General features: G+C 39.7%; 1 protein-coding gene across 10 annotated transcripts in view; it reads left to right on the top strand.

Annotated features, from left to right (window-relative positions):
• MYO1B (myosin IB) overlaps positions 1-27908 on the top strand; it is a 163944-nt gene that overhangs the window by 76751 nt on the left and 59285 nt on the right. For all 10 annotated transcript variants that reach the window (XM_036023160.1, XM_036023157.1, XM_036023158.1 and 7 more), the window contains exons 5-7: positions 10011-10115; positions 13989-14035; positions 19823-19886. In XM_036023160.1, the coding sequence (XP_035879053.1) occupies positions 10011-10115; positions 13989-14035; positions 19823-19886 (216 nt within the window). The remainder of the gene's footprint in view (positions 1-10010; positions 10116-13988; positions 14036-19822; positions 19887-27908) is intronic.

Raw genomic sequence — 27908 nt, 5'->3', positions numbered from 1 at the left:
CTGACTGAATCCGTTTTGTTCACGAGCCTTTAGTAAGATTTGTGCCTTTAAAGCCTTACTCTTTGCTTTGGAGTGGCTTTTCCTTCTACACCTATTCCTTCCTCCACCTCCACTTTCTTTAGGGATAATACCTCCTTTCCTCGATAAGCATGTCCAGCACCCTTCCTGGAGCCTGTGTAGACATAGTGCCCTGTCTTTGCAAGGTTGTGCAGGTTCTGGGCTCTGGACGGGCAGAATTAGAGGGGAAAGACTGGCATGTAAGAATTGAAAGTATAACAGAAAGCATAGTTGGGTTTTGGTTATAGACCCGCATATAGTTGGATTTTGGTTATAGACCCCCTGGTGTGGGGTCACCCCCCCCCCCCCCAGGGACAGCCAGACTCCCTCTTCTGTAGTGATGAGGGCTTGCTGCTTTGTAAGGCAACCTGCTGAATTTGCCATCAGGTCATACTACTCTGGAATCATCCCAGTTTGGTTTTTCTCTTTACCCTCCTATCCAGATTTCATGGTCTTAATAAATAGGGCCACCAGTCCTCCAAATTTCTTAAGCTGGAAGAGTAAGACTCATCCTTGGCTTTTTTTGTCCCCTGTATCTCCCACATGAAATCCGTTTTCTGAACTTCTCAGTCCTACCTAGACTATCTCATGCCAAGTCGTTTCTTCCTTTTCATTGTGTCCATATGGAGACTCTAGTCAAAGCCACCAACCATTGTTTCCCTTGAGTTCTCTTTGTAGTGTATCTAACTGGTCTCTCCCTTTCCCCTCATGCTACCTACAAGCCCTTTTCAGAGACACCAGAGTGACATGAACACTGGTTGATACCCTTGGTTTTATTGAGATATAATTGACAATATTACCTTATGTAATTTTAAGGTGTATGGTGTGATGATTTGATATATATATATATGTATGTATCATGAAATGCCTGTTGCCACACTCATCACCTCACATAGTTACTTTCTTGTGTGTGTGTGAGAACCTTTAAGGTTTACCTTTTTGAGTGTGTATATGTGGGAACTTTTAAAAATTACTCTTAGCAACTTGTAATCATAGTCTTAGAACAAGCCACACCGCGTGGGCTTGCTTCCCGAGTTTCTCCGAGGTCTAGCTTCTGTTTCTGCACCTTCCCCTCATGCTCTTCTTTCTTTCAATAATTGCAGCTCATGCTACATTTCATTGAAAGTCTTATTCTCTATTGTAGATTGCCAGTACTTCATTATTTAGAGTTTCCCATATCTTTTTAGATCATTTATCTGGATACGGGTTCTTACCTGTATTTCCTCAGAAGTTTGTGGTATTTTTGGCTGTTCAGAATTCTTTTTTTTTCCTCTTCATTAGGAATTTTAAGAAGACATTAGTGTCTTTGGGGAAAGTTTTTGTCCCTTTTCTGTCATGGACCAGTTCTTCCTTATGAAACAGTATTAATTCTTAGAAGCAGCACCGCTTCTTGTTTGTTTCAAAGTTGGCCCACAGAAATGGAAATAAAGTGAGTTAAAAACGATGTCCTTTGTTAGACAGCATTTGTATGGCCTGGTGTGTCTCATGCTACCTACCCCACCCCAATCCTTTCAACTGTATCTATGAGCCTATTTTTTTATTTATGCATGGGAGAAGAAAGATGAAAATATTCATAAGCCTATTAATTTTTTTAGGTTTTTACTCATCCTTGGTCATGACTAAAAGATATACAAGGTGGGACAAAAATAGATTTACAGTTGTTTGTGTGGAAAGTAATAACAATAATTAATGAATACTAATATAAGAACAAACCATGTTTCATGTACTCATAACTATAAACCTACTTTTGCCTCGCCCTGTACTTTCTGAGGGTTTGATCATATCAATTTGTTCCTAAGTGAGCTGTCGGATGGGGCTGTGGTCCCTGGTTTGATTCCTCTCCCCTAGTTCTTCATCCCTTTTGGAACATGTGCTCCAGGAAGACAGCACTCCCATTAACTTACCGTGTCCATGTGTGACCTCCTCCTGCCCAGAGAGTGAGAACCACACGGCTTGGCTTGCTCATGGCGTGTGGATCCATCTCCTGCTGCGCCCACGTGTCCTCTATTGAAGAACTGAGAGGAGGTTGCTGGTACTGTTTCAGAGGTTTGGTGTTCATTCCTTTCTGAGGAAAACAAAACCAAAACCACCTCATTCCTTGGTGGCATTCTAGTGGCATGGAGTTCATTCTTTTCTGTAGTTTTTTCCTGTCTTGATATTTTTCTACTTAATTACTTTTCCTGTTGATTTCATTGTCCCATTCACCACTTGAAATCCTTTCCAACCTGTTATTTTCCCTGGATTTAGTCCTTCTTGGATACTCTGCCCTCAGTCTTGAGCTGAACAGTAGATAGCTCCTTCTCAAGCCCTCCCCTTTTCCCTGGTAGCGCCATTCTCTTGGAGTGCTAACAGGGTCAGGTGCTGCCCCAGGCAGGCCACTGCAGGGGGCGCCCTAGAGCAGCATTTCCCAAACCTGCCGCTGCCCAGCACCAGGTTCCCCCCTGCCCCGATCTGGTGCTGACCCATAGCAGAAAAGTGAAATAAAAGAAGACAGAAAATTCAATCTCTAATTTTTTTGTTTTAGTTTCAACAGAGAAAATGTTACCAGATGACTACAAAAACTTGTAAAGGCCCACTCCCGTGTGTAGAATAGTAACAGTACGTGGACTGGCTGACTTTGAGCGGGGGAGGTCCTTGGACCATGCATTGAATAGTGCTGCCTGAAGGTCGTTTGAAGTGAGGCTTAGTTTTGAGCTGCTTCAGCTGTAATTGTCCCTGAACCTCCTGGGGCTGGGAGGTGGACACTCCTGAAAGCTGCCGTTTTTAAGCATTCACTCAGCTAGACTCTTTGTAGCTGCTGAGCCCTTCCTTTTCCGGTATAGTTTCCAACAGCATCTCCTACTTCTCTGCCCCCAGGGACGTTTAGTGTTTTGCTCACTCATTCCCATCCTTTTTACTTTTCTTTTTCGGTTTTAAAAGCAGCGATAGAAAAGTTGCTTCAAATTTTATTATGGCTTTAATTGTACTAGACTATAAATTTGAGCAAAGCATAGAATTTTTTTGTTGTTTAATACCTCTGTTACCTGGAGATTTCTTATGGGAGAATAAAATGATGGGAAATTGTATGGAGATGGCAGCGGAATTTGGAGAGGGAGGTCAATCTTATTTCTTTGGGGAAGAGGGAAGTCGGGCCATTTTTGAAATGTCACATTTCCTTATAACATTGTGTTTTGAGTACCTGTGGTTACTAAAACTTTGGGTTAGTAAATAAATGAAAGAAGAGAACTAACATTTATTGAGGGCTCAGAATGTGCAATGTACTTTACGTACAGTATCTCTTTTCAATAAAAATCTTTACATGTTAGCTTAAATCACCATGTAGTATCAGTGGTCTTATTTTATAAGAAGTGATCATTGAACTATGTTGTAAGCCCCTTTTGGTAGATGGTGATGTTATTGGTCTTAAATATTGGAGGCACTCTTGGAGGTACTGCAAGTTTACGTAATGTGAATACTCAGAGAGGTGTGAGCTTTTTGAGCTCTTTGGGTCCCTATTTATTTTGTAACTGGTGTGCTAAATAAAAAATTCATTATGCCTCATAATGGTGCCCAAGTAGCTCTAGGCCATGAGCTCACAATTTACTGCTGTGATGCAAACAGTGTGTAGTAGAGACCCATGCAAGAACCGGTGGGAGCAGAGGGAACCATCATCTCTCTGCTATTCCAAAGACATCAGAGTAAATCTTGGGGCCTGACAATATGATCCTGACATGAGAAAGCATTATAAATTATTTGGTTTCTAATTTTACAGTTACATCAGTTTCTAGGAACTCCTCAGCCATCTGCTCAAGAGTTATGAAGCCTGCCTTGCTCATTAAGCCCTTTAGTTCTGAACCCCCAGTGACCTTGTGCTGCTTCACATATGTGGTAGTTCTCCGACTCTGCCGTGACAGCGATGTCACTGACATCATGTAGCCTCAGCACCAGTGAGTGTTTCAGAATGCTGAACGTGTCCACGCTGAGGCACGATAGCTAAGCAAACTTAAGGCCAAGACATAGTGAGCTTTTGTTTTGTTTTTTTTCCCCATGTGAGAAAGGCCTTTTTTGACCAGCATGTTCTATATGAATTATCAGAGATTTGGCGGGGGGCATCTCTCAGAAGCAAAGGTACTTATATACATATGTGTATTTAGATAAAAATGTCATGACTCCTCTTGGAGTAGAGGCTGCGTTTCTTATGGCAAGACCCATGCTTTTGACCCATGAGCATGACAGTGCGTGGCTGCCTGTCGGGCCGGTTTGGATGTGCTGTAGACGGGCTCTTCTGCAACACTGCAGGCTCAGGACTGCACCAGAAGGTATTCTTCAATGTGGCCAGGTCCTAGTTTTGTTATACACAAACGTGGCCTCGATGATATAGGCAGTCTCATTCTTTAGGTTGCTGGACCACCAGATCTGTGTAAGCTTAGTCCCTAGGAGAACTTGGGTCTTCTATTTACCAAGGAAATAGAAAGGTATAGATGTAGATAAATATATGAATATGTGCATGTGTGTAAATGTGTAGTGGTCTCTATAGGCTGCCTGACCTATATCATGTAGCTCTTACATGATCTATGTGTGACATATATAATATTACATGCATCTAGGAACGCATACATGGATACTTGTTACTTTTTGGGTAAATTTATTAACAGCTCTGTGATGAGAACTCAGAATAAGCCTTGCTTATCTTCATACCTGTTTTGTTTTTGACATAGTGATTGAATCCATGTGGAGCTTGCTCAGTTAACATGCACGGGTTTTGATATCTTAGCAGTGAGGTTCCCATCCTGTTGTCCTCATGGTTACAAATGACTTTCATTGAAATGTTTATTTTCTATTTTTCACTCACCTACTACTATTTCACAGTGCTTCTTTGATAAAAATATTATACAATTACATGATTATGTAATAATTACATAATAACATATTATTCATAGCCTAAATCAAAGTACCAGAAAATACAGAGTAAAATTAGTTATAATTCTTCCCTTAACAGGAATTTAAAATCCCCAGAATCATAAACTATCATTATAACCCCTTTCCATCATCTATAGAAATGAATTCTGATCTGGCAGTATTTTGTTAGAGGACATTTGTCTGTTAGTGCAGAATATCTGTGAAACCCTAGAGGGTCTACCATTTTCTAGTGAGAAGAGATTTTGAGTTCAAAGACTTCATGTTTTGTTTGTCTGACTATTGTTGAGTTTTAGGATTCAAGTTATGTTTAAACATATGTACATAAATTTACATATGTAAAGTATCCATGAGTTAGAGAAAATGATGAACTAAGAATTGATTCTAAGCAAGGCTGTTACATTTTGCTACACCCCCTCCCTTTACCTTGTATCCCCCATGACTTATTTTATAACTGGAAGTTTGTATTTTTTAATCCCTTCCCTCTTTTGCTAAATTTACTTTTTAAAAATATTTTATTTATTTATTTTTAGAGAGGGGAAGGGAGGGAAAAAGAGAGGGAGAGAAACATCAAAGTGTGGTTGCCTCTCTCGTGCCCCCTACTGGGGACCTGGCCCTCAACCCAGGTATGTGCCCTGACTGGGAATGGAACTGGTGACCCTTTGGTTCACAGGCCGACATTCCGTCCACTGAACCATATCAGCCAAGGTCCTTTTTGCCAATTTTAAATGCCAGTGTTATGTCTAAAATGGCGGTGCTTTTCAGATTTCTGAGTATACATGAAGAGTACACTTTTTTGTCTCAGATAGAATCACTTTATACCTTTAAAGTATATGTGAAAGACACTGTCATTGAGAACATGATTACTGGATTAGTGCAACCACAGTCTGCTCAAGAGTAATGCTTTGGACAATGCTTACAGTATTATGCTGTGATTGCCAGGGTCATGTGTAATTGGTCAATATAATGGTCAACATAATTCAAAAACTACGCTTGAAAATATGGAGGATGATAATTATTGATTGTCCTCAGAAATATAATATTTTTATTCATATATTATTACATAAAGTTTTGATTTGGATAAATATCTAAACATTGAGAAAAAGGTTTGAATTTATTTGAACTTAGGTACAGAAGAACCAAAAGGAAATAAAGGGGAAAGCTTTATGAGATAACTGTCATTTCCTGTTTCCAGCATGGTGAGATATCATGAAAACACTCCTCTAAACTATGTTGGGTCTTGAAACTTATTCTTACTGGCTTACTTATTTCTCTAAAGAAATGAGTATCTCATGAATTACTGAAGGAAAAAAAATATGAGTTGTCTTAGACAATGAGACTTTGGAGAAAATTACTTTCAATCCTGACTTCCAAAAATAAATTATTAAAATGAACCCAGTATTAGAATTCTTGAAGGTAGTTTAGAATCCAAACACAGAAACTTTTTATCAACTTAGATATAAGTATCCTTGACTATATTTAAAAATTATTTCTGAATTATTAAATTGTTTAAAGTTAATAAAAGTGACCCTTAATTTCAATTTATGTTAACCCATCTTTATCTCTCAGTAGACATGGTGAGTTTATACTTATGTACGATTTAACAGCCAGGTGATATAAGTCAAATTCAGATTACAAAAGATCTGCTCCTGGTGCCCTTTTTAAAAACAAAAACAAAAACAAAAACAAAACCCTGAATTGACCCTGAGAGAACTTGTTTCCATTTAATACTGCTCATTAAAACATCTCTAAGAGGCCAGTTGAATTCCAGCAGCCACCCCGAGTTCTGATTCTCGTTGATTCTCTGCCCCCCACCCCATGGCATTTTGCCCCTGGGATCCTCCCTGGCCTAGAATAGGGTTCCAGAGAACTCAATGTGGTCATGTATCTGAAGTTTGAGATTCGAGACTGTGGTGAGTTCTATAATCCCTGAAATAAGCGAACAGCCTAACCTGGACTTTTACTACTTTTTGTTAATTTACATAAAAGAAAACTTACATTTTCATCTCTTTGTGTGTGTATTTACCACTATTTGGGACAGCTATTTTGCCTATAAATGCTTTCAGTCTTCCAACAGTATCATGGGTAGAAAGATAAGCCAAAAATTCCTGTCCAGAAAGAATATACATAATATATGTGAAGGTGGGGGTGGGGGTGGGGAGCAGAGATGCTGCTGAGAAAGTGGAACGAAGAGAAGAAAGTCTGCAGGTTGCTTCAGAAGCCAAACTGCAGAGTTGGAATGTGAGGTGATGGAGGGTTGGAGCCAGCTATCACAAAATGTTAGGGATTGGCTGGGGAGGCAGCCTCACCTGAACGTGAAAGCCAGAAAGCCTAGAAGAAAAAATCTGGAAGTAACCAGAAGAGTTTCAGCTTGGACTGGTAGGTGGAGGGAAATGTGGCATCAAGATTAAAAAAAAAAACCCTAGAAATTCTTTGTCATAACTGAGGCCAAGTCAGCCTGAACTGAGCAACAATAGTAAGTGCATATAATTGACCAGCTTTTAAATAAAACCCGAGAACAATGGAAAATGTAGTTCAGGACCTTTACACAATGGAGGTGTTATGGGACAATGACCTTTGGAGGAAGGGCATTGCAAAGATGACCAGACTGACATTTCTGGGTTATAGTCTTTTTCTTTTTTTTATGATCAGCAACAGTTTAATGAAGCCATAGCATTTACAAGATGCTCAAATGGGAACAATATAAAATCCGTCATAAAAATTAGTTAATGGTACAAGGTGGAATACATTTTAACACTGGTACAATGGCAATAGGTAGTCTTTAAAAGGAAACAGCAGAAACCAGCCGTCACAGACCACCAGATAATCTGTTTGGACCCATTGCATTACCCACAAAGCAAATTGGAGGAAGTCCTTGTTCCAGTCATTGAAGAAGTCGGTCTTCCTCCACAGTTCTCAGGGCCCCGTGAGGTCGCTTACTTCCCCTGTTTGCTGGTACTCCAGAAGCGGTCACCTTAGGCCTTGAGAACTTTACGTGTCCTGCATAGATTCTTGATGCCCACTGGCTCCTGTTAGTTACTTTGAGTTTGCCCAGATGCCCCAAAGCAGCAATTTTCAACTGATATACCATAAGAATTTTTAAAACATGCAATACCTGACTATTTAGTCAGGGGTACTGACCTCTTTTCCCTTAGATTGTCAAATAAAAAAGTGACAACAGCCAACTCAACAATAGCTATCTGGTGTGAATGCCCTGTCTTGAATCATAAATATATAAGTCCTAAAATAGAGTTGCATCTTATTAGTCATGTCACATAGTAAGGTTGAGTCTGCTTGGTTAATCCCTGGTTCAAGAAATCCTTATATATACAAGTATAGACACCTGATTTCTTAAAAAGTCACTTTGGAGCAAAAAAGGTAGGTAATTACTATTATTATTTTGGTAACTCAATCAAATTATACCTATTTTTGTCAGATTGGCAAAAAAATGTTTTTTGGCATGCCACAGAAGTTTAGTAATTAGTCTATATGTGCCATGGGATGAAAAAGGTTGAAAATCGCTGCCCTAACACGAGGGTTTGGGCAGTGTGCCCCAGGTGGCACCCCAACTGTTCATTTAGTATTTCTTCAACAATGGGAAATGGGGCTGGAAGCCGCCTGCAGGTCTCTGTGAGAGAAATGGCAGTGTTGAGATTTGCCCCCTTATACTCAAGAGTACAGGTACTGTCGCTCATACTTGGCCAAGACTCCTGCTCTCAGGCAGTGCCCAGAGCAAAGACTTGAGAGAGCAAGATTTGGGTGACTGGGTTCCTTACCTTGACTGCCCAACTGAGGGCAAATGTTTTATACAGCTGACATTTAGAATGGAGCGTTTCCAAGATCCTGATCGTGGAGCATTAGAATGGGAAGAGCCCAACGAGAAGCATATTCCCTGGCAAATCAGCATGGAAAACAGAACATTCTAGGTCTTTTTCCAGAGTTCCACAATGCACATGGTCCTCCAAGAAGCTCTTTACCAAAGGAAACCTGTTTCACTTCAACTAATTTGCTGTGTCCTCCCCCACCCCAATTCATTGGACATTAGACCTCATTTTCCCTGAGTACCTACTCACAGTCCTTGGAACTCAGCAGTAAAAGGATCAAGTTCTGGGAGACAGGTGCTGAGAGGGGACATGGGCTGATAAACATGGAAGGATGAAACCACCAAAAACAAATTTTGTCCACCTTTGAGCCAAGAATCCTTGGTATGCCCCAGGTGGCCTGCTTTTCTTTTACCAGCTTACCTTCCAGGGTTACTAGTGAAGCCTGTGTAAACAACAGAGCCCTGAGAGGGCTATATTTCTTGTTACCAAATCCTTGCATTCGCTGCTTAGTTTCTAAATTGAGTTGAAAAGTAATAATTTAGTCTAACTGTGAGCAAACCAGTTCGATATCAAAAATATTTCTGAGCAGAACAGTTCTTTTGAAATTTGAAAACATATTTGGTAAAAATATGTTATCAAGTTATTTTTGGCTTGAATCATCTTGTATGATACAGAAATCGTATGTAAAATGATTGCTGTAAGAAGATCGTTCCCCTGAGATTTTGTTGGTGATGTTACTCAGCAAACTTTTCGGCAGCCCAGTGATAACCTTTAAGCACAATTCCTATTATGTCTAAATTAATGATGTGTCATTGAATAGAAAAGGACAAATATTTTTTATTTTAATTTTTTAAAAGATTTTGTTTATTTATATTTAGAGAGAGGGGAGGGGAGGGAGAAAGAGGGAAAGAAACACTGATGGGTGAGAGATACATCGATTGGCTGCCTCTCACATGCCCCCCCCACTGGGGACCTGGCCCACAACCCAGGCATGTACCTTGACTGGGAATGGAACCAGCAACCTTTTGGTTTGCAGGATGGCACTCAGTCCACTGAGCCACACCAGCCAGGGCAGAACAAATATTTTTAAAGATTTCCAAAACATTATTTACTCTTAGGTATAAAGGCATTTGAAAACATTGTTAGTGGATCTTATCCTTTTAATTTCCTCCTGTCAAATACATATTTTTAAATTTTGCTTAAGTTGTTAATTTGGCTTGTTTTCATCCACAGAGGCCAGCAAGCTTGTTATGTCCTATGTAGCAGCTGTTTGTGGAAAAGGAGCAGAAGTAAATCAAGTCAAAGAACAGCTTTTACAGTCCAACCCAGTCCTGGAAGGTAGGATTTTCTGTGTACGTTGGGCCGATGTGACTGCAACAGTGGATCCAGTTTTCAGAGCACTTCAGAGACCCGGTTGCTGGGACGTGGGCTCGGAGGGAGGAGGAAAGAAGATTCAGGCCCAGGCCTGCAGAGCAAAGTAGCTACATCCTGTGAATCGTTGGCTTTAGTGCTTAAAGGAGGGAGCAGTTTACTCATGTAAAAGGAGCTTTTCCACTTAAATTATACTTTCCCTTTCAGTTATAATTTGAACCACTTTAGTTTTACTTAAAACTAAATCATTATCAACTGATGGTTTCATTTGTCTTGATGTCGAGGAAAACCTTGGTGGCAAAGAGCAGTGAGAACTGAGTGCTGTTTTATTATTCAGGATAACACATTTGGGTGCTTATTTCTGTTGTCAGGGAAACCAAGGCTATGCCAGAGAAACACCTAAGGGCCAGTGTTTTCAGGGCGGCAGAAAGCTTAAACCTGACATAGAGCTCAGATTCTGTGGTTGGCTCTCTGTATCAGTCAGCCCGGGCTGCCATAACAAAAGACCATAGACTAGATGGTTGAAATAAGAGAAATGTATTTTCTCAAACTTCTGGAGGCTCAGAAGTCCAGGATCGAGGTGCTGGTCAGGTAGGTTTCCTTCTGTGGCCTGTTGGCTTATAGGCTGCTGCCAGCCCGCTGCTCTGTGCTCACGTGAGCTCCTCTTCTTTGTGCATGGTGGTGGTGGTGGTGGTGGTGGTGGTGGCAGCCTGGCTGGCTCGTGGCCTCACCCAACCCTAATTATCTCCCCGAGGCCCTATCTTCATATATCATCATATTGGGGTTAGGGCTTCAGAACATGATTTTTTGGGGGGCGAAGGTGGGATATGCAAACATTTAGTTCATAAGGCCACCAGGAAACAAAGACTGAAGCGAGCCTCTTAATGCTATGGAGGTTAGCATAAACCATCCTTCACTTCGGAAACAGCAATTCAGAGTCCTTGATGTTGCTTTATAAGCTTGTCTTTATTGTCATTTAACATAGTTGTTGGGATACAGTAGGGTTTCTAACCTCGGCATTATTGATATTTTGACTGGGTAAGTCTTTGCTGTGGGGGCTGTGTGCGTTGTAGGTGGTTTGGCAGCATCCTTGGCTTCTAACCCGTCCCTCCCCGTGCAGGTCCCTTGTTGTTACCATTGAAAATGTCTCCAGACATTGCCACATGTCCCTGTGGGTTTAAAACCACCCCGGATTAGAACCTCTGGTCTAGAAGAGTAGTATGGTTCCACCCTGTGTTCAAAGTTGTGGAAGGTCAAGAGTTAACATGGGTTAATGCAGAGCTGCTTTGGATTGGGGTGATACCCCCCAGTATGAAGGGTTGGAACTCTGCCCATTGCCAGGCCTAGCCCTGTCCTTCCAGTTTATTACCAGGAGATACCATGCACCTCTGTCCTCCAGGTAGAGGAATAAGAGTCACAAAAATACTTTAATTCATGAAAAGCAAAGACTGAAACATCTATTAATTGTTATTGATCTTTCTTTCCCTCAGCACCTCAATGCATAAAAAAGCTATTAAGCTATTATAGAAAGTGCTACATCTTCATATTATTCTAGTATTTGACTTTTTGTTTACTGTCTTTTTAAGTCAGAGTGCTCGCTATGTGTTGTATTTCTGCATGTGTTTATTTTAAGAATGCCGTGATCTAAAGGAGAAGCACTGTGGAATGCTATAGTTCGTATCTGGGATCAGAATCTGGCCCTTTATTCGATGGTATTTGAAGCTAGGCCCCAGTGCAGGAAACAGAAGAAATGTCTACTGTGGGCCTGCATTATCTTTTTATGGGAATGCTTTACTTTTAAACTGGAGCTGCTACTGTAAATGAACATTTAGAACAATGAACTTGAAAAAACAATTGAGGAATGCGTCTCAAGTTTTCTATAATGGAACACTTGTTTTTGAGTCTGTGGCTCACAATAAAAGTCTTCAGTATCTAGAGCTAGCAATGTGCAACTCAGATTTGTTTGATGAAAAGATGGTTTATGGCTTGCAAATGGTGCCCTGAATAAAGTTTTTTTGAAGCAATTCCTTCACTTGCCCTTGACCTTCAAGCCACAACAAACTGTCTTTTATGTATTGACATCTCGAGCTGGACTTTGGGGCTGTGCAAGTTAACACCCACCAGGAAGGACTAGCCTGTGAAAACTCACAAAAAATGTCATGGTCTTAATGATACTAGGTCAACACCATTCTCAAGATTGCACTTATTAAAGCCTTTTAGACTTGAATAAATGGACATGGGAAAAAAATCTGAACTTCTTTAGCCAGCATCCTTTTTGTAATATTTCGTGTGTGCAGGTTTCCTCATCAATACAGCATCTCAGTTTATTTTGTATTAAAGAGAGAATTTGGTGTCAGGGAACTACCAAACCATACCCATTCCAAGCTGTATCTCTGATGTAAGGAGCTTTCCCTATGTTGACTTTGTGAATTTTGTCTTAACTGAGGAGGAGCCAATTATTATTTTTTAAATGAAAAAACATTTAAAAGTCCAGCTAATGTGAAGTATAATACATCAATCAGGTTAACACATTTGGCTACCGAATACAGTATACAAAGTGAACTTTGACTTAAACACACACTTCTGTGCCTGGTCCAGTGATTGCTTTCAAAACTTGGACTAGCTTTTAGCCTTTAGTTATCATGTGAGCGCTTGCTACTGTAGTCATGTTTTCTTCATTTAATTTAATGAAGTTATGGAGGCTTCCAGGGATTTGATGCCTGGCCTCTTAATCTGAAGGTTTGTTTTTGTTCACCACATCATTGCGTCTTCAGTCCTTGCTAGCTGCATTGTGGCCCATGGGTCCCAGTAAACAGCTTTAGGGGGTTGGCAGAAATGCAGAATTTCATGCACATCTGTAGGCACACTGAACCAAAGTCTGCACCTAAGCAAGATCCTGAGACAATTGGCTTGCATATTCAAGTTTGAGATGCCTTGAGCTTTGAGAGCATCAAATAGGAATCCCCTGTTTCCATGACTTACATTTATTCTGCTTAATCCTTTGCCACCATGGCCCAGATCAGTTTGCCCCTATCTTGTGCACAAGCTTGCTGAAACAGTTCTTTTACCTTATGACCGTAGGCACTACCTGTGTTAAACAGGAACACTCTGCCTGGGTGGCAGCAACCTGTGGCTCTTATGTGCCCTCATTTAAAAGGGGTCCTGTGGGAGATCCAGGCTGTTCAGCAGTGGAGATTGGAGTTTGAGTCATGGGCCAGTTTGGTGTTCTTTATGTTCTAGAGAGTTTCACTTAGGTCTGATGGACATAAACTACTGAAACCGTGTAGCATGTTTAGCCTATTGGAAATGATGTTAGTTTTCAAATCTGTTACTCTTTCTGTTATATATTTAATTACATTTAAATAGCTTTACTTAAAATAATTTAAACAATTTAAAGATTCTCTGTTCTTAACTTCATCTGGAAACCTCATCAAGTTCCACAGAATTTTCAGTAATGTTAAGTAGTAGTTATCTCTGAAATAACCTTATTTACTGATGAGAATGGTGGATGAGCACAGAAGCCTTGCTCGCTAGCCCCTTAAGTGACTACTGTCAAACAGTTAAAAGGTCCTGAATCGAACAAGATTAAGTTTACAGTAATACTTGAAAAATATTCCATGAGTCATAGGAATGACTCTCTATGGACTTACAATAATAAGACACAGAAGCTTTAACATACTTTTGTTAAGTGTGTTTCTGTGGAAATTTTAGACAGAAATGTCATTGCTACAAGTTGTATTTTCTAGGATTTATAAATTTCAAGTATTATATTTGCTTTATTTTTCTGCATGAAATTATTTTCTGTCAACTTTAACCATGCATCGATTTCTTTCTTACTAGCTTTTGGAAATGCCAAGACTGTGAGGAATGACAACTCCTCTAGATTTGTAAGTATTTGTATAAGCATAAGTGTTAACACTAATATTTAGCTCATGTATGTTTAAACAACCAGTAGATGTTTAACATTTCTTAATACACACATTTTAAAAATAAGAACACCATTGCTATTGAGACTCTGAGAGTTTTACATGGGCTATTTTTTGCTTTCTGGAATTTTCCTTTTTTAATTCTTCTTGGAGTGACAAGGGTTTTTTTTTTTCATTTTTTTCATCATCTGTCATAAAATTTCATGAGCAATTTAAATGAGGCTATTTAGAATAACTCCTTACTTATCTGAGTTTCGGTATTTGGAAATCATAATTAAGAAGCGGAAATTGAGTAGAAAGAAGAACAGCTGGGTGTCAAGTTTGTATACTCTACAAGCTTTGTCTTTTGCTGTAGTGCTACTAGAAGGGGAGGTGTATTCTAAAACTTCAGAGAGATAAAATCATTAGGATTGGCAGCTAATGGGGCAGGGAGAGAGGACTGAATAGTAAAAACTGAAGCTAATTGTTGTTTTGAGTTTGCTTGAGTTGGAAAATGCTAGTTCCTCTAAGACAAACGTTTGCAGCCTCGTCTCCCATCACTCTCCTGGCATCACTGTGCACGTCTGCCCACAGGAATCTCCAGCTGTGCCCCTCCTAACTCTGGTTTGTGCAGAGACAGACACTGCCTGGAGGAGCAGGGTGTGATGGTAGTCTTTTGAAATCTGCTCCTTTTTTTCTGTAGTTTAACCAATTTTGTAAATTTTGTAATGAAAGGTCCTTTAATTTATAAGCTCTTTCCTCATACATTATTACTTGGGGCCACTTCTGGTGATTTTTATGCCTCCCTACAGACCTTTTCTGCCCTTTTTCTTCAGTTCTTCTCTTAGCTCCTTTTGGCTTTTCCTCATTAGAGTTATCCAGTACTTAAGGCAAGAGAATGGCCTCCAGTGGAGATAGTTTTGATAGCTTGGAAGTGGAAGGTTCCTAATTCCAAGGCTGTGAATTTTTTCCATTGGATTAGCTTGGTCAGCTGTTCTAACTGCTTGAGAGCCCTGCCTTTTCTTGTTGTGGTGACATGGCTAATCTCATTACATAAATAGAATTAGAAACAAAGTGTGTGCAAATAGAAGTAATTCTAGTAGATCAAGCTTCTTTATGGAGATTTTATTTTTGCTGTTTGCAAATTATACACACAATTTATAAAAATATATTTGCAATAAAATTAAAAAAAAAAAAAAAAGAAATGTACCACAGACAAAGCCAAAGAGGGTTAGGATTGAGGGTGGGAGGTGGGGGTCGGGTAGGGGAAAGTGGTGGTGGGAAAATGGAAACAACTGTATTTGAACATTAATAAAAAAGATATCAAAATATATATATTTGCAAATATATTTAGTGTCTAGACCATAAAAATCGAGAAAACCAGATGGCTTAGAGTCATTAGTATTAGGTTGGCCAAAAAGTCTGTTTAGTTTCTTTTCTGTAAATATTTTTCACTTTCACCAATAACTTTATTGATTTGAATATTTTGAGTATGTCAGGTATCTCCTGCTATTGGCTTCTAGTGCATAGAGGCCAGGGGTGCTGCTAAACATCTTCTAATACATAAGACAGCCCCACAGCAAAGAATTATTTGGCCAAAATGTCAACAGTACCAAGAAACTTCACAAACCACTTTTGACATGTTCAATCAGTCACAGCACTTTCTCCATTTCTGCACAAATCTTTCACTTTTCAGTTGCATTTTTACATTTTTTGAAGTAATAAAGCATAATACACCTAAAATGTTGGATTTTTCTTCCTTCTTCAATATTAAAATGGCTGCACAAAAATTTACCAATTTGGTAAGTTTTTTTAAATGCATGCTGATATGACAGCTGTCATAATACAATCTAACAAAATTATTTCAAATGAAGTTAAAGACAACTAAACACTATTAGACCCATAATATAGAAAAAAACTAAATGAACTTTTTGGTCAGTCCATTACTTTGTGACATTTGAAATCTCTTGAAAGTCTTGACAGGTGATTTGGTTTGTTAAGTAACTTCAGAGAAATCCTATTAATATCCTAACAGAGGTATTAGGATATGAAATTAATACTGAAATACAGGTTAAATCATTTCATGCCTGTTTTTAGTAATTTCGCTGCTTTATGGTCTGTGACTTGACAGGTAATATACTCAAATCCATGTTATCATTTTATAGGAGGACTCTGCTGTGTTGAAAGTTACTCTGCTGTGTTGCTCTATAGAAGTGATTTATAACTTCTGGGAAATTGCATTTCCTTTGACAGTGTTTGACGGGTTAACCCAGAAGGGACTTCTTGATCTCTTCACGGAGATACGTTCATAGACCCTGTGATGAGTTAGGCATACTTATTGCAGCTGACATTTTAGACAAATGTTAGGTTCCCACGGAGGTGCCTTATGGGGTCCCCGTCTCCCCAGCACCTCTAGTTTTAGCTTCTATTTCCAACTGCTTTTGAAAAAAACAAAAAAAAATTCAAGGCTTTGGAAATCATTGTTCTCAACCAAGGATTTCGGGGGAGGGGAGAGGAGTAGTTTGTTGAGCGTCAGCTGTGTGCAGAGAGCCAGCCTAGTCTTTGGAAAGTACCTGCAGGGTTGGGAAAATTTCATCACCAAACCTCTCCTTCAGTAGGCATGAAAAGTGCACATGATTTATTCATTTGTTTAAAACCTCTGGTTTTTCAAAACATAGTTAAATCTCAATCTCCCTGTATCTCCTCTTGCAGCCTGCTGTCTTCCTCTACCAGTAGCTGGAGTGATCTTTGTGCATTTAAGTCCCTGCCCTGCTGAAAGCCCTGGGTGGTTCCCCTTGCTCTTGGAAGACAGCACAGGCTTCCCTGGGAGGCCCTGCAAGAGCTGGGTGGGCCTGCCCTGCCCTCATCTGCCCCCACTCAGCCTCAGCACACAGGCCTTGTGACTGGCAGGCATGCCCAGCACGTAGCACTTTCTGGCCTTAGGCTTTGCAGTTGCCCATGATCTGTCCTCAGATCTTTGCATGGCTGGCATCTTGTATTATTCACCTCATATGTCACTTCCATGATGTATTTTCTAGACTCTGACTTACCCCGTTTTTATTTTTCTCAGGCATTCATTAGTCTCTGGAATTATTTATGCGCTTCCCCTGTTTATGTGACCGTTGACCTTAGAGAGTAGGAGCCTTGGGAGGAAATACCCCAGTCTTCTTGTTCATTGTGGTGGCCTCAGCCCCTAGAACAGTGCCTGGCGCCACACTCAGAAAACACTTCTTAATGAATGGATACCTATTTTTAAGAAACTTACAGACTAGTCAGAAAAAACAGATGTGTTTAAAAGTAGTTAAAAGACAACACATAGAGTAGTAAGTTCCCCGGGGAAGATAGAGATTAAGTTTTATGAAATTCAGAATAGAGAAACTGGAGGAGTCTGGGGTCTTGGACAGTCCTGTGGGGGCCCCTAGATTTAAATGTGCTGGAATCGACTGGGCAGCAGGCAGACCTGGCGGTACAGCTTGAGGAAGCTGAGGAGAGAATTAGTGTGGATCTGCACTTGACAGAGTTAGTGGCCACATCAGAGGTTCTGTAGGAATCTGTGCGCTGCAGGTCTGGAAAGATGGGCTAAGGTCTCAATTGGAGGAGGGCTTGGAGTATTTAGTTCAAGGTCTTGGACTCTTAATTTGCAGGCTATGGGAAGCCACTGGCTATTTCTAAGTAGAATAGTGACGTGATCAGAGCCAAGCTTTTGGCTGTAATCAGGATGTGGCTGGATGGGAAGATTGCCACACAAGTATCAATGAGATTCTCGGTGCTATCCAAGAGTTTATTCCCAGTTGGCTTCCTTTTTCATTTTCTACAGTGTTTATTCTACACTCTTCAAACCTCCTAACTTTATTCTAGGCTGATGATATCATGCCTGCTTCACAGAAATCTTTATCATCATCATCTTCCTCCTCCTCATCATCCAAGCCCGCAATCTTAGTGCCTCACCCATCCCTACCCCTACATACACACCCTTCTGCCCACTGGGAGGTTGTCAAGTCCTGTCTCCCACTAATCCTACTGGCTCCACCTGTGCTCTAGAACCTATTGCCTCCTACACCCAGGAATCACCTTCCATCAAAACCATTCCCTCTCATATGGTCAGCCTCTCATCCTCTCACTGTCTTGGGAGGCCACCCTTTCTCCCTCCCTTTGTAGCTACCTCACCTGTGTTGTCCCCTACCATCATAGAGAGAGTCACTATCCACTAAGCTGCCTGGACACTTTCCTGGACTTTTTAACTCTTGTTCTCCTCCTCTTACCTTGACATACATCCAACCAGACCTGTCATTGTGACTCGCTGCATACCTCTACTCCGTTTACTCTTCCTATTTGCTACTCCTGCTTAATGCCACCAACATTTCTCGCCTGATTCCTGCCATCTCCTATCAGCTACATCTGGTCTTGATTGCTACTAGTCCATTGCACTCTAGCCAGAGTGATCATGTAAAGAGGCAAGTCTGATCACTGAATGCTTGCCTAGGCACCTTTAATGACTTGACTTGGCCATCAGGAGAACATTGCCATGTCATGATGTGCCTCAGCTTCCCTCACCATCCTCAAGATGCTAGTTCTTAACACCTGCTCCTTCCTGCTCGGCCCCTCCTTGCCTGCCTGACTTCCTGTTCTCCCTTTGTCCCTTTCCTTTATGCATAGCACCACGACCTGTAGGATGTGTCCCCGTAAACAATAATGTCCTGTTTGTGTGTCTCAGTCCCCCTGTCTCCCCAGACTGTAGGAGTTTGAGGGCAGGAGCTGCTGTGCCTCTAGGAGGGTTTATAGACCTTTACCTAATGAATACTTAGTGAGGACTTTAAAAGGGCAGATGATCCATGATGATGAAGAAGGAAAAGGCAGGAGAGCATGCATGAGCTAATAAAAATTCACAAATTGCCTTGTTGACTGAGTTCCATGTGATCCCGTTTCTTCTCCCTTACCATTATTTCGAAAACAAAAAAGGGTTGAAGTAATTCTTTGGGAGAATTATCTACAAACCATCTCTCTGACTATTGTTAAGGTAGAACATGAAACAAAACCAAAGACTGCTTCTTAGATCAACATGCCCTTTTCCAACACAAAACAGCTGTTAGGACTATTCTGTTATACTTGTTACTCTTTAACTAGACAAGTATAAACCAATTCTTTTAAAATTATAGTATGAAACTCCATGTGTGCTTCTCTGTGTTTAATATACCATCTATAAAGTGTAATATGAACCTGGTTATGTATTGCTGTGTAATCTGGATCAAAGCCTGAGAGAGTAATACTGAGCAGTCATTGATTCCAAGCTGGTCGCACCACATAATCATGTATTTGATTTGAGTAGATATAAAAACAATACTTTGAGTGTTCTGCTGTCCAGTATGTTTGGAGTTTCTAGCCATGGCTTAAACATATTTTGCCTATAAAAATCAAATAATTTATCTTCCCAACTATAAGAATACTTATATGCCTCAGTTCTATTGTTGAATTGAATACACACACCCTTCAGAATTTGAAACTTATCTGAAATGGAAAACTTACATGATGGCTGAGAAGAGCTGTTCTTGAATTAGCAACAGGATATGTTCGTTTTGAGCTAATGGGGTATTTAATATGAATTATTCAGGGAGTCACATTGTTGTGCGTCATGGTTATGTAAATGGTGTCTTTCTTAATTACATTTAAACAAATGTGTAAAGAGCTTACACTTATGCTATTCTCTAACAAGATATGCTGACTGGATATTTTGAGGGGATCCTGAAAACTTACTAAGTCTTTCTTTGGCAGGGCAAATACATGGATATTGAATTTGATTTTAAAGGCGATCCACTGGGAGGAGTGATTAGTAACTGTGAGTATCTTATTTGAATCCTTTTAAAGAAGTTCAGAATAGGAAAACATGAATTTATAATATTTTATTTTATTTGGTACAGAACTTATTTAATTTATTTTTTTAAATGAAATAAATTTTAATGTCTAAAACTCCATACAACTATGTAGGCACTGCTGTCAGTTTTTAATTATAAGTAAATGTAGTGTAAACATTTTGTATTTGTGTTTAGGAACTTTTTTTTTTGCCCATGATCCCTTCCTTCCTTCCTTCCTTCCTTCCTTCCTTCCTTCCTTCCTTTCTTCCTTCCTTCCCTTGTTATTGTTGTTCAAGTGCAGTTGTTTCCATTTTCCTTCCACCACCCCCCCCACCTATCCCCAGATCCCACCCTTGATCCTCCCCACCTTGCCTTTGTCCTTGTGTCCTTTATACATGTTCCTTGATGATCCTTCACCTTTTTTCCCCCATTATCCTCCTTTCCTCTCCCCACTCCCCTCTGGTTACTGTCAGTTTGTTCTTAACTTCAATGTCTCTGCTTACATTTTGCTTGCCTATTTGTTTGTTGATTAGGTTCCACTTGTAGGTGAGACCATATGGTATTTGTCCCTCACTGCCTGGCTTATTTCACTTAGCATAATGCTCTTCAGTTCCATCTACACTGTCGTCAAGGATAAGGGCTCCTTCTTTCTTTCTTCTGTGTAGAATTCCATTGTGTAAATGTACCATAGTTTTTTGATCCACTCATTTACTGATGGGCACTCAGGTTGTTTCTAGCACTTGGCAATTGTAAATTATGCTGCTGTGAACATTGGGGTGCATAGGTTCTTTTGAATTGGTGTTTTCAGGATTCTTAAGGTATATCCCCAGCAGTGGAATTGCTGGGTCAAAAGGCAGTTCCATTTTCAGCTTTCTGAGGAAATTCCATACTGTTTTCCACAGTGACCGGCATGATAGTGTACATAGAAAACCCTCCAGACTCCACCAAGAAACTACTTGATCTGATAAGAATTTGGCTAAACAGCAGGATACGAAGTCAATATTCAGAAATTGGAGGCATTTTTGTACACCAACAATGAAATATCAGAAACATATCAGGAAAAATAACCCTTTTGATATAGTAACAAGAAAGATAAAGTACCTAGAAATAAACTTACCCAAGGAGGTGAAAGAATTGTGCTCAGAAAACTATACAACCCTGAAGAAAGAAATTAAGGGAGACACAAACAAATGGCAACATATACCATCTTCATGATTTGGAAGAATTAATATCACCAACATGTCCGTACTACCCAAAGCAATTTATAGATTCAACACAATCCCTATTAAAATACCAATGACGTATTTCACAGATATAGAACAGACATTTCACAAGTTTATATGGAACCACAAACGACCCTGAATAGCCACAGCAATTTTGAGAAAGAAAAACAAAGTAGAAGGGATCACACTACCTGATGTGAAACTATATTTTAAGTCCACAGTAATCAAAACAGCCTGGTACTGGCATAAGAACAGGCACATAGATCAATGGAACAGAACAGAGAGCCCAGAAATAAACCCAAGTCTCTCTGGACAATTAACATTTGACAAAGGGGACAGAAGCATAAAATGGAATAAAAATAACCTCTTCAACAAATGGTGTTGGGAGATCTAGACAGCTACATGCAAAAATGTAATATAATATTTTAGATACTTGGGTCTTTAAGGGATGGGTATAAGAATATATTTTCTTGCCCTGGCTGGTGTAGCTCAGTGGATTGAGTGCAGGCTGTGAACCAAAGCATCTTAGGTTCAATTCCCAGTCAGGGCACATGCCTGGGTTGCAGGCCCCCAGCAACCGCACATTGATGTTTCTCTATCTCTCTCTTTCTCTCTCCCTTCCCTTTCTAGAAATAAATAAATAAAATCTTTAAAAAAATATATATATTTTCTTGTACTACCTATGTGTTTCAGGTTGTCATATAATTTCTAAATCTTTTTTAAAGAATACGTAATCTTTACCTTTGAAAAACTTTTAGGAGTCTGCTGAAAATAAGTATTAATCCAACTGTATTTTGTATACTATAGGCCTTTAAGTCAATCCAGTAATAGAAAAGATCCTCCAGTTGTTATTTTCTCCAACAAAATTATTTTATGATTTAAAACGTAATTTAAATAGCTGATTTTCATTTAATAAATTGTTTGGGTAGCATTTACCTAACATAATGAGTGGGCCTGTACTTCAGGTTTTATCATGAGACATTTTTGGCTTCCCATTTATGTGAATCATTGAAATGTGACAGACCCATTAGGTAGAAATACAAATTCATTAGCCTCCTTTAGCCATGATCTGTGACTGTAGAAGTGAAACATTCTGCCAAAGGTGAAAAAACAATGTCAGCTAAGATTTGCTTAACAGCCCCAGGTCCAGAGTTGTGTAAAGTGGCTGTAATGGTTAGTGTCTGTTGTAGACACGGCTGGCCGTGCCATCAGTGCGGAGTAGCTGCGGCTCACGTTGACTTTGTAGTTGGTAAGTCTGAAAAATTTAAGATGGTGACTCGGAGTTTGGGTACCTCCTATTGGAGCCATGGCCTGTTGTCCTCCTGAACTCTGTTTTTTTTAGGGCCACACTGTTGAACCTCCCACGGTCCCTGTCTCCTCACCATCCTATGGTGCTATTGGAATTGCTAGGATGAACATAGACTGGGGAAAATATGACCTATTGACTCAGGCATCCAAAGCAATGCTCATTAGATTTATTAGAGCTGTGGCATGCATTCCTTCTTCAAATGAACTTTTACGCCAAACCCCACATGTGAAACAGGTGAAACGAGATCTGATCTGGTTGAACCGGAGATGGGTTGTGGGAACCCCCTAAACCCTGAAGTGACCCCTGAAATCTTCCTGATGAGCTCTAGCACCAGAGGAATGTCACTCGAAAGTTAGTGTTTTAAGTAATTTCCGCAAACTATGCAGCTGATTAAAAATAATTAAATTACTATTCATAGGGCTCAAGTTTCTACATGTTTGAATCAATGGGATTGAATGAAATGAATTCTATGGTTCTTCCCACTTCTACCATTTTGTAGTTTTTAAATAGTTTAATTTTCCATTTTGGTTTGCCTGACTACGTAATTCATGTGCCATGAAATGGGATTATCCATATTTGCAAAAATGGACAGTTACGAATGAAACATCTTGAATAGTAAGTTGTAATGTGAAATGACATTGGCTAGGATAGTGCTACTTAGGTTAAATGGTTTTCTGTGCCAAGTAGGGAACAAAAGTACTTTTGCAGGCCACACACGGTGCCAAAGTCAAATGATTCTCACCTTGCCGGGCTCGTAGGTGCGCTCGCGTCACAGTCTGGGTGTGGGACCGTGAAGAGCTGTGCAGGGAGAGGGCGGCCCCAGTTTTACGGCCACCAGTGGAAGGCATGATTACATTTTATTCTGAAAGATGTTCATAAATTTTGAGCATTTAATTTGTACAGCACGAATTGACTCTAGTTATTAATTTAGTAACATGCCATTTTTTGAAATGAGGGTAAGTTTGCTGCTTTCACTAAAGAACTTCTGTCTAAACATTCTGAAATGATTGATTCGATATTACTTTTGAAGACTCTAGGAAAATATTTAAGGATTACTTTATTATGAGTATTAGAAAATAATGTGGATTTTCCATTCTGAAGTTTCAGCTCCAAACAGAAATGCCTTCCTGCCCTCTGATTCTTGCAGTATCCATGGAGAATAAATATTAAACACTCGGTTCTATTCCAGTTAAGATTACTGTATTATCTTGAGTGGATTTCATTTGATGTTTGTTACTATTTGTTCCCCCAGTGAAATTATACTGAAATTTGTGGTAGTGGGAACATCCTGGTATTTTAGAGTGTCCTTTGCTTTGGAGAGAAGGCAACACGTTAGTGGAGAGAGCAGGACATTTCACTCTGCACAGACAGAGGACTGACTCAGAGGTGGTCACTGGCAGTTCTGCCTGCTGGCTTAAGGGAGGGGGTGTAAAGCAGTGGGGAAGCCCACTCTTGCTCTCTTCAACCATAGCTTCTAACATTGAAAAGAAGTCAAGATTTGCCATTTTGTAGAAGTATATTTGCCTCCTTTTTCCAGCAGCTACCTAGTAAAGTACAGATTGTTGGCTGTAATTATTACACTGAAAAAGTCACAAGATCACTCAAACCAGTTTTGTAACCAGAAAGTAGAAAAGAAAGCCCAATAAGTTGCTCTGTTTCTAAAACAGGGGTGCTGTAAAACTTGTCTTGAGCTCACTTGGAAGCTAATAATATTTCCGAGGGTAGTATCATCACGAGAGAGATGTTTAAAAAATAGAAAATGGCAAACATTTGCTTTATTTGAGAAGATAAAATATGGAAAGCACATCCAGACGTTTGGCTGATGTGAGATAATGTTTCTCCTACTCTGTTATTGCTTGTTGGTCTCATAAAATTCATACATTTGTGTGTGGGTATTTTGGATCTAGTGTTATACACTAGGAACTCGTGGAAACCCGCTGTTTTTATTAATAGTCACAGGCACTTTTTTATAGCTGTGCCACTTGAGGGCAATTTAGACAGCAGAAAATGTGGTACAAGTCTCAAGGGCTTTTATCTGCTAAAAGAAGAATAGCACAGAGCACTGCATATGCTGTGAAAAGGCTCATGATTTCAGGTGTGCTCGTACCTGCACAAGCTGTAAGGACAGGGCATACGGTTGTCTTGTTGGCGGTGGTATACCAAGAGCCTAATGGAATACCTGGCATGCAGCAGATGCTCAGTAAATGCTGGAGATGAAGATGGACTTGGTTAAATATTGGCAGACCCATTTTTTTCTGAATCATTATTGGGGGCATATCTGTGAGTGTACTTATATAGCTCTTACTGGTTTTTCATGTGGTTTCCAACGTCTAACCAAAAAGACGGCAAGTTACTTAATTCTCTGTGGCTGCATTTGTCATCTTTGAAATGGGATAATAATAGTAGATCTCATAAGGTTGTGTTGGGGTGTAAATTATTTGTTAACATCTAAAGCACTTGTAACAGTGCGTGGTACATAGTAAGCATTCAGTAAATATTTGCTTTTTTAGTATTGTTATATTCTTATTTGTTTATTGTTTCTAGCCCCTAGCCAAATATATGCCTTATAAGAACAGAGACTTTTTTTTGGTTCATTGTTGAATGACAGCAACAAAACTAGTGTCTGGCACTTAATATATATTTTTTGAATCAATTAATGATCACAGAATGACATAGTATACAATTAGTACAACTATGACACAGAAAAATTTATTGAGAAATAAGGCTTCTGCTTTATTGGGTAATTTGATCTGGATTAAAATATTTTATTTTTTTTAAATAAACTTTTTAAAAAGTATTTTTTAATTTTTATTTTTTATTGTTCTATTATAGTTGTCCCAATGTAAAAAAACCAACCAAACAAAACACCTTTATTGAGGTATAATTGACATGCAACACTGTATTAGTTTCAGGTATACAGCATAATGATGCTTCAGTATTTGTGTGTGTTGCTAAACCATCACCACAATAAGTACTGCAGTGGAGGTGGAGGGAGGGGAAGATCGTAATGTCATGGATTGCAGCTGCTTTACGTCGCTCAGCAGCAGTGACCTGCGGGTAGATGGGGCTCTGCCTGAGAGCTGGGCTGCGAGGGAGCCCTGTGGTGAGCATGCACATCTGCGCCCTTTCACTGTGATACACGTGCACAGTGAATGATTTGCAGGAAGACACTTGCCCCCATCTCTTTTACTTGATAATCTGTCAATAGCGCAACTTCTTAATTGTCAATCTTGAGGGCTATGTTGCCTATTTCCAGAAAAGTATGAGTTCGTTTTAGAATATCTATCCCAAAATGTAAGCAAGCATAAATTCCTAGAGAGAGTTCTCCACTGAAACTACCACCAGTTATGCCCAGTAAACTCACTGGTTATTTGACACTTTTTCTTTAGGGGTGGTTATCTAAGACCGGCAGAGACAAAGGGAGATAAATTGTAGTTACCTAGGTGGTAGGCCCAAGATCATTGCTAAATGTATCATTTTGCCTTGACGAAGGGGCATGAGTGGACTGACTGGAGGAGCCTAAATGCCACTCAAACACTATATTCCATCGTGTCTGTCTTGGAGTAATTGCAGAGGAGCCCAGGGAGCCCGGGGGTCGGTCAGTTCCTGTCGTGGCGCTCATTGTCACTCTGGTCTTACTGGCAAAACAAAGACCAAGCCGATTCTTCCTTAAGCCCTTTTTTTTTTTTGCTAGGTGGATTACTTTTTATTTATAATAAATATCAGTGATGTCAAGATACATCAACTCTATTATTGTACCACAATAATGATGATTAAATCACTTTTATCTCAAGGTATATTCTATGGAGCATTTGCCTATTTGAAATTTTTCTCTTTCTCACGGTCATAATTAGGAATAAGAATAACTGTAGATTTTTAAGTCTACATCAAGTAATTTAAACTATAGAAAGATTAAGGGTAAGGTTTTAAAAAAATTGTTGACACTATTATAGATGTCCCCCATTTTACCTCCCTTTGCTTACCTCTACTCAGCCCCTGCCCCCGCCCCAACTTCCCTTTGGCCATCACCACACTGGTGTCTGTGTCCGTGGGTTCTGCATGTGATTCTTTGGCTGATCCCTCCCCTTTTTTCATCCAGTGCCCCCACCGCCCTCCTCTCTGAGATCTGTCAGCCTGTTCTATGTATCCATGCCTCTGTTCCATTTTATTCGTTAGGTTCCACATACAAGATAGATCTTTCTAAAGTCTTAATCAAGAACTTGGACCATTTCTTTTTTTCAAAAAGGAAGATTTTACTATAATAAAGAAACTTTGACCACACTATCTAATTCTTTACTGTTATATTCCACACTAATGTGTTTTCTCTTTTTTTTCCTTCCAAACCCCTACTTGTCCTTGTATTCCTTTGCCTGTTAAAAGACTCCCATCTCGGCAGGTGCAGACATGCACATTTGACTTTTTTCATATCTTGAGTATGTTGTGGACTAGCTGGTACTTAGTCAAAACTAAGAAAACCCCTAAGATGGCCTGGCTCTGTGAATACATAGTCAGATGGCAGCAGCTTGGTGCGGTAGGTGGGGGAGTTCTAATCCCAGACATTTTCTGTCTCCACCCACTCATTTTCCCTCTTTAGAATGGCTTAATAGCTTTACCTCTTCCCTTAAAACTTAAATTTATTTCAAATTTAATTTAAACATATATCTTAAGAGGAGAATATGGCTGCATTGGAATACAACCCACTGTATCTGCCGATTCTGCATCCACGAAACTAACCAACCAAGGATCGAAAACAGTATTTTCATTTCAAAGTTGGGCATTCGCTGATATATGAGACTGACTACATGCTTTGTATCCCACTGATATATTAGGGATGTGAGCCTCAGGATTGGGGTATCTGTGGGGTCCTGAAACCAATACCCCACAGATACGGAGGGACAACTACACATGAAGACCTTCATACTCCTTCCTCTGCTAGATGTTTGGCGTGTCTTGCTCTGTATGAGACTGAGCACAGGCCCCATCTGTGGTGGCAGAAGTATTTAAAGCAAAAGAGAAGGCTGTGCCAGTGTTTTGGTTGGACTTAATTCCTTTGTTTTTGGCTTGATTCCTTTATAGTGAAATTGAATTTATGCTTTGTACTTTGAGTAATTATTTGACATGGCTTCATGTTCTTAGATTATGTTGGTGCCTGTACTTAAAAAAAGAAAAGTAGAGTAGGGAATGGTTTTAAGCATCGGTGAATTAGTTTTGGGCAGACATTTTCCCTGATTGCTTTTCTACCTAGAAGCTTGTAAGTTTTGAGAAAAATCATGAAGATAGAGGGTCTGGAGTAGAATAAGCATTTTAGATGCTAAAACCTTCAACTGCTTTGATTGTATGATTGAGTTGCTTAGATGAAATTACATTGTTTATGTAGAGTACACATTTTCACATATTTTCACATATTTATGGAGTTTTTATTCCTTTTGTTGGAGAATTATAAGGAGCATAATAAGCATAATACCTTAGCCACC

This window comes from Phyllostomus discolor, chromosome 4, assembly GCF_004126475.2.
Source record: "Phyllostomus discolor isolate MPI-MPIP mPhyDis1 chromosome 4, mPhyDis1.pri.v3, whole genome shotgun sequence".
Lineage (NCBI taxonomy): Eukaryota > Metazoa > Chordata > Mammalia > Chiroptera > Phyllostomidae > Phyllostomus > Phyllostomus discolor.
This window is presented reverse-complemented; position numbering and strand designations above follow the sequence as displayed.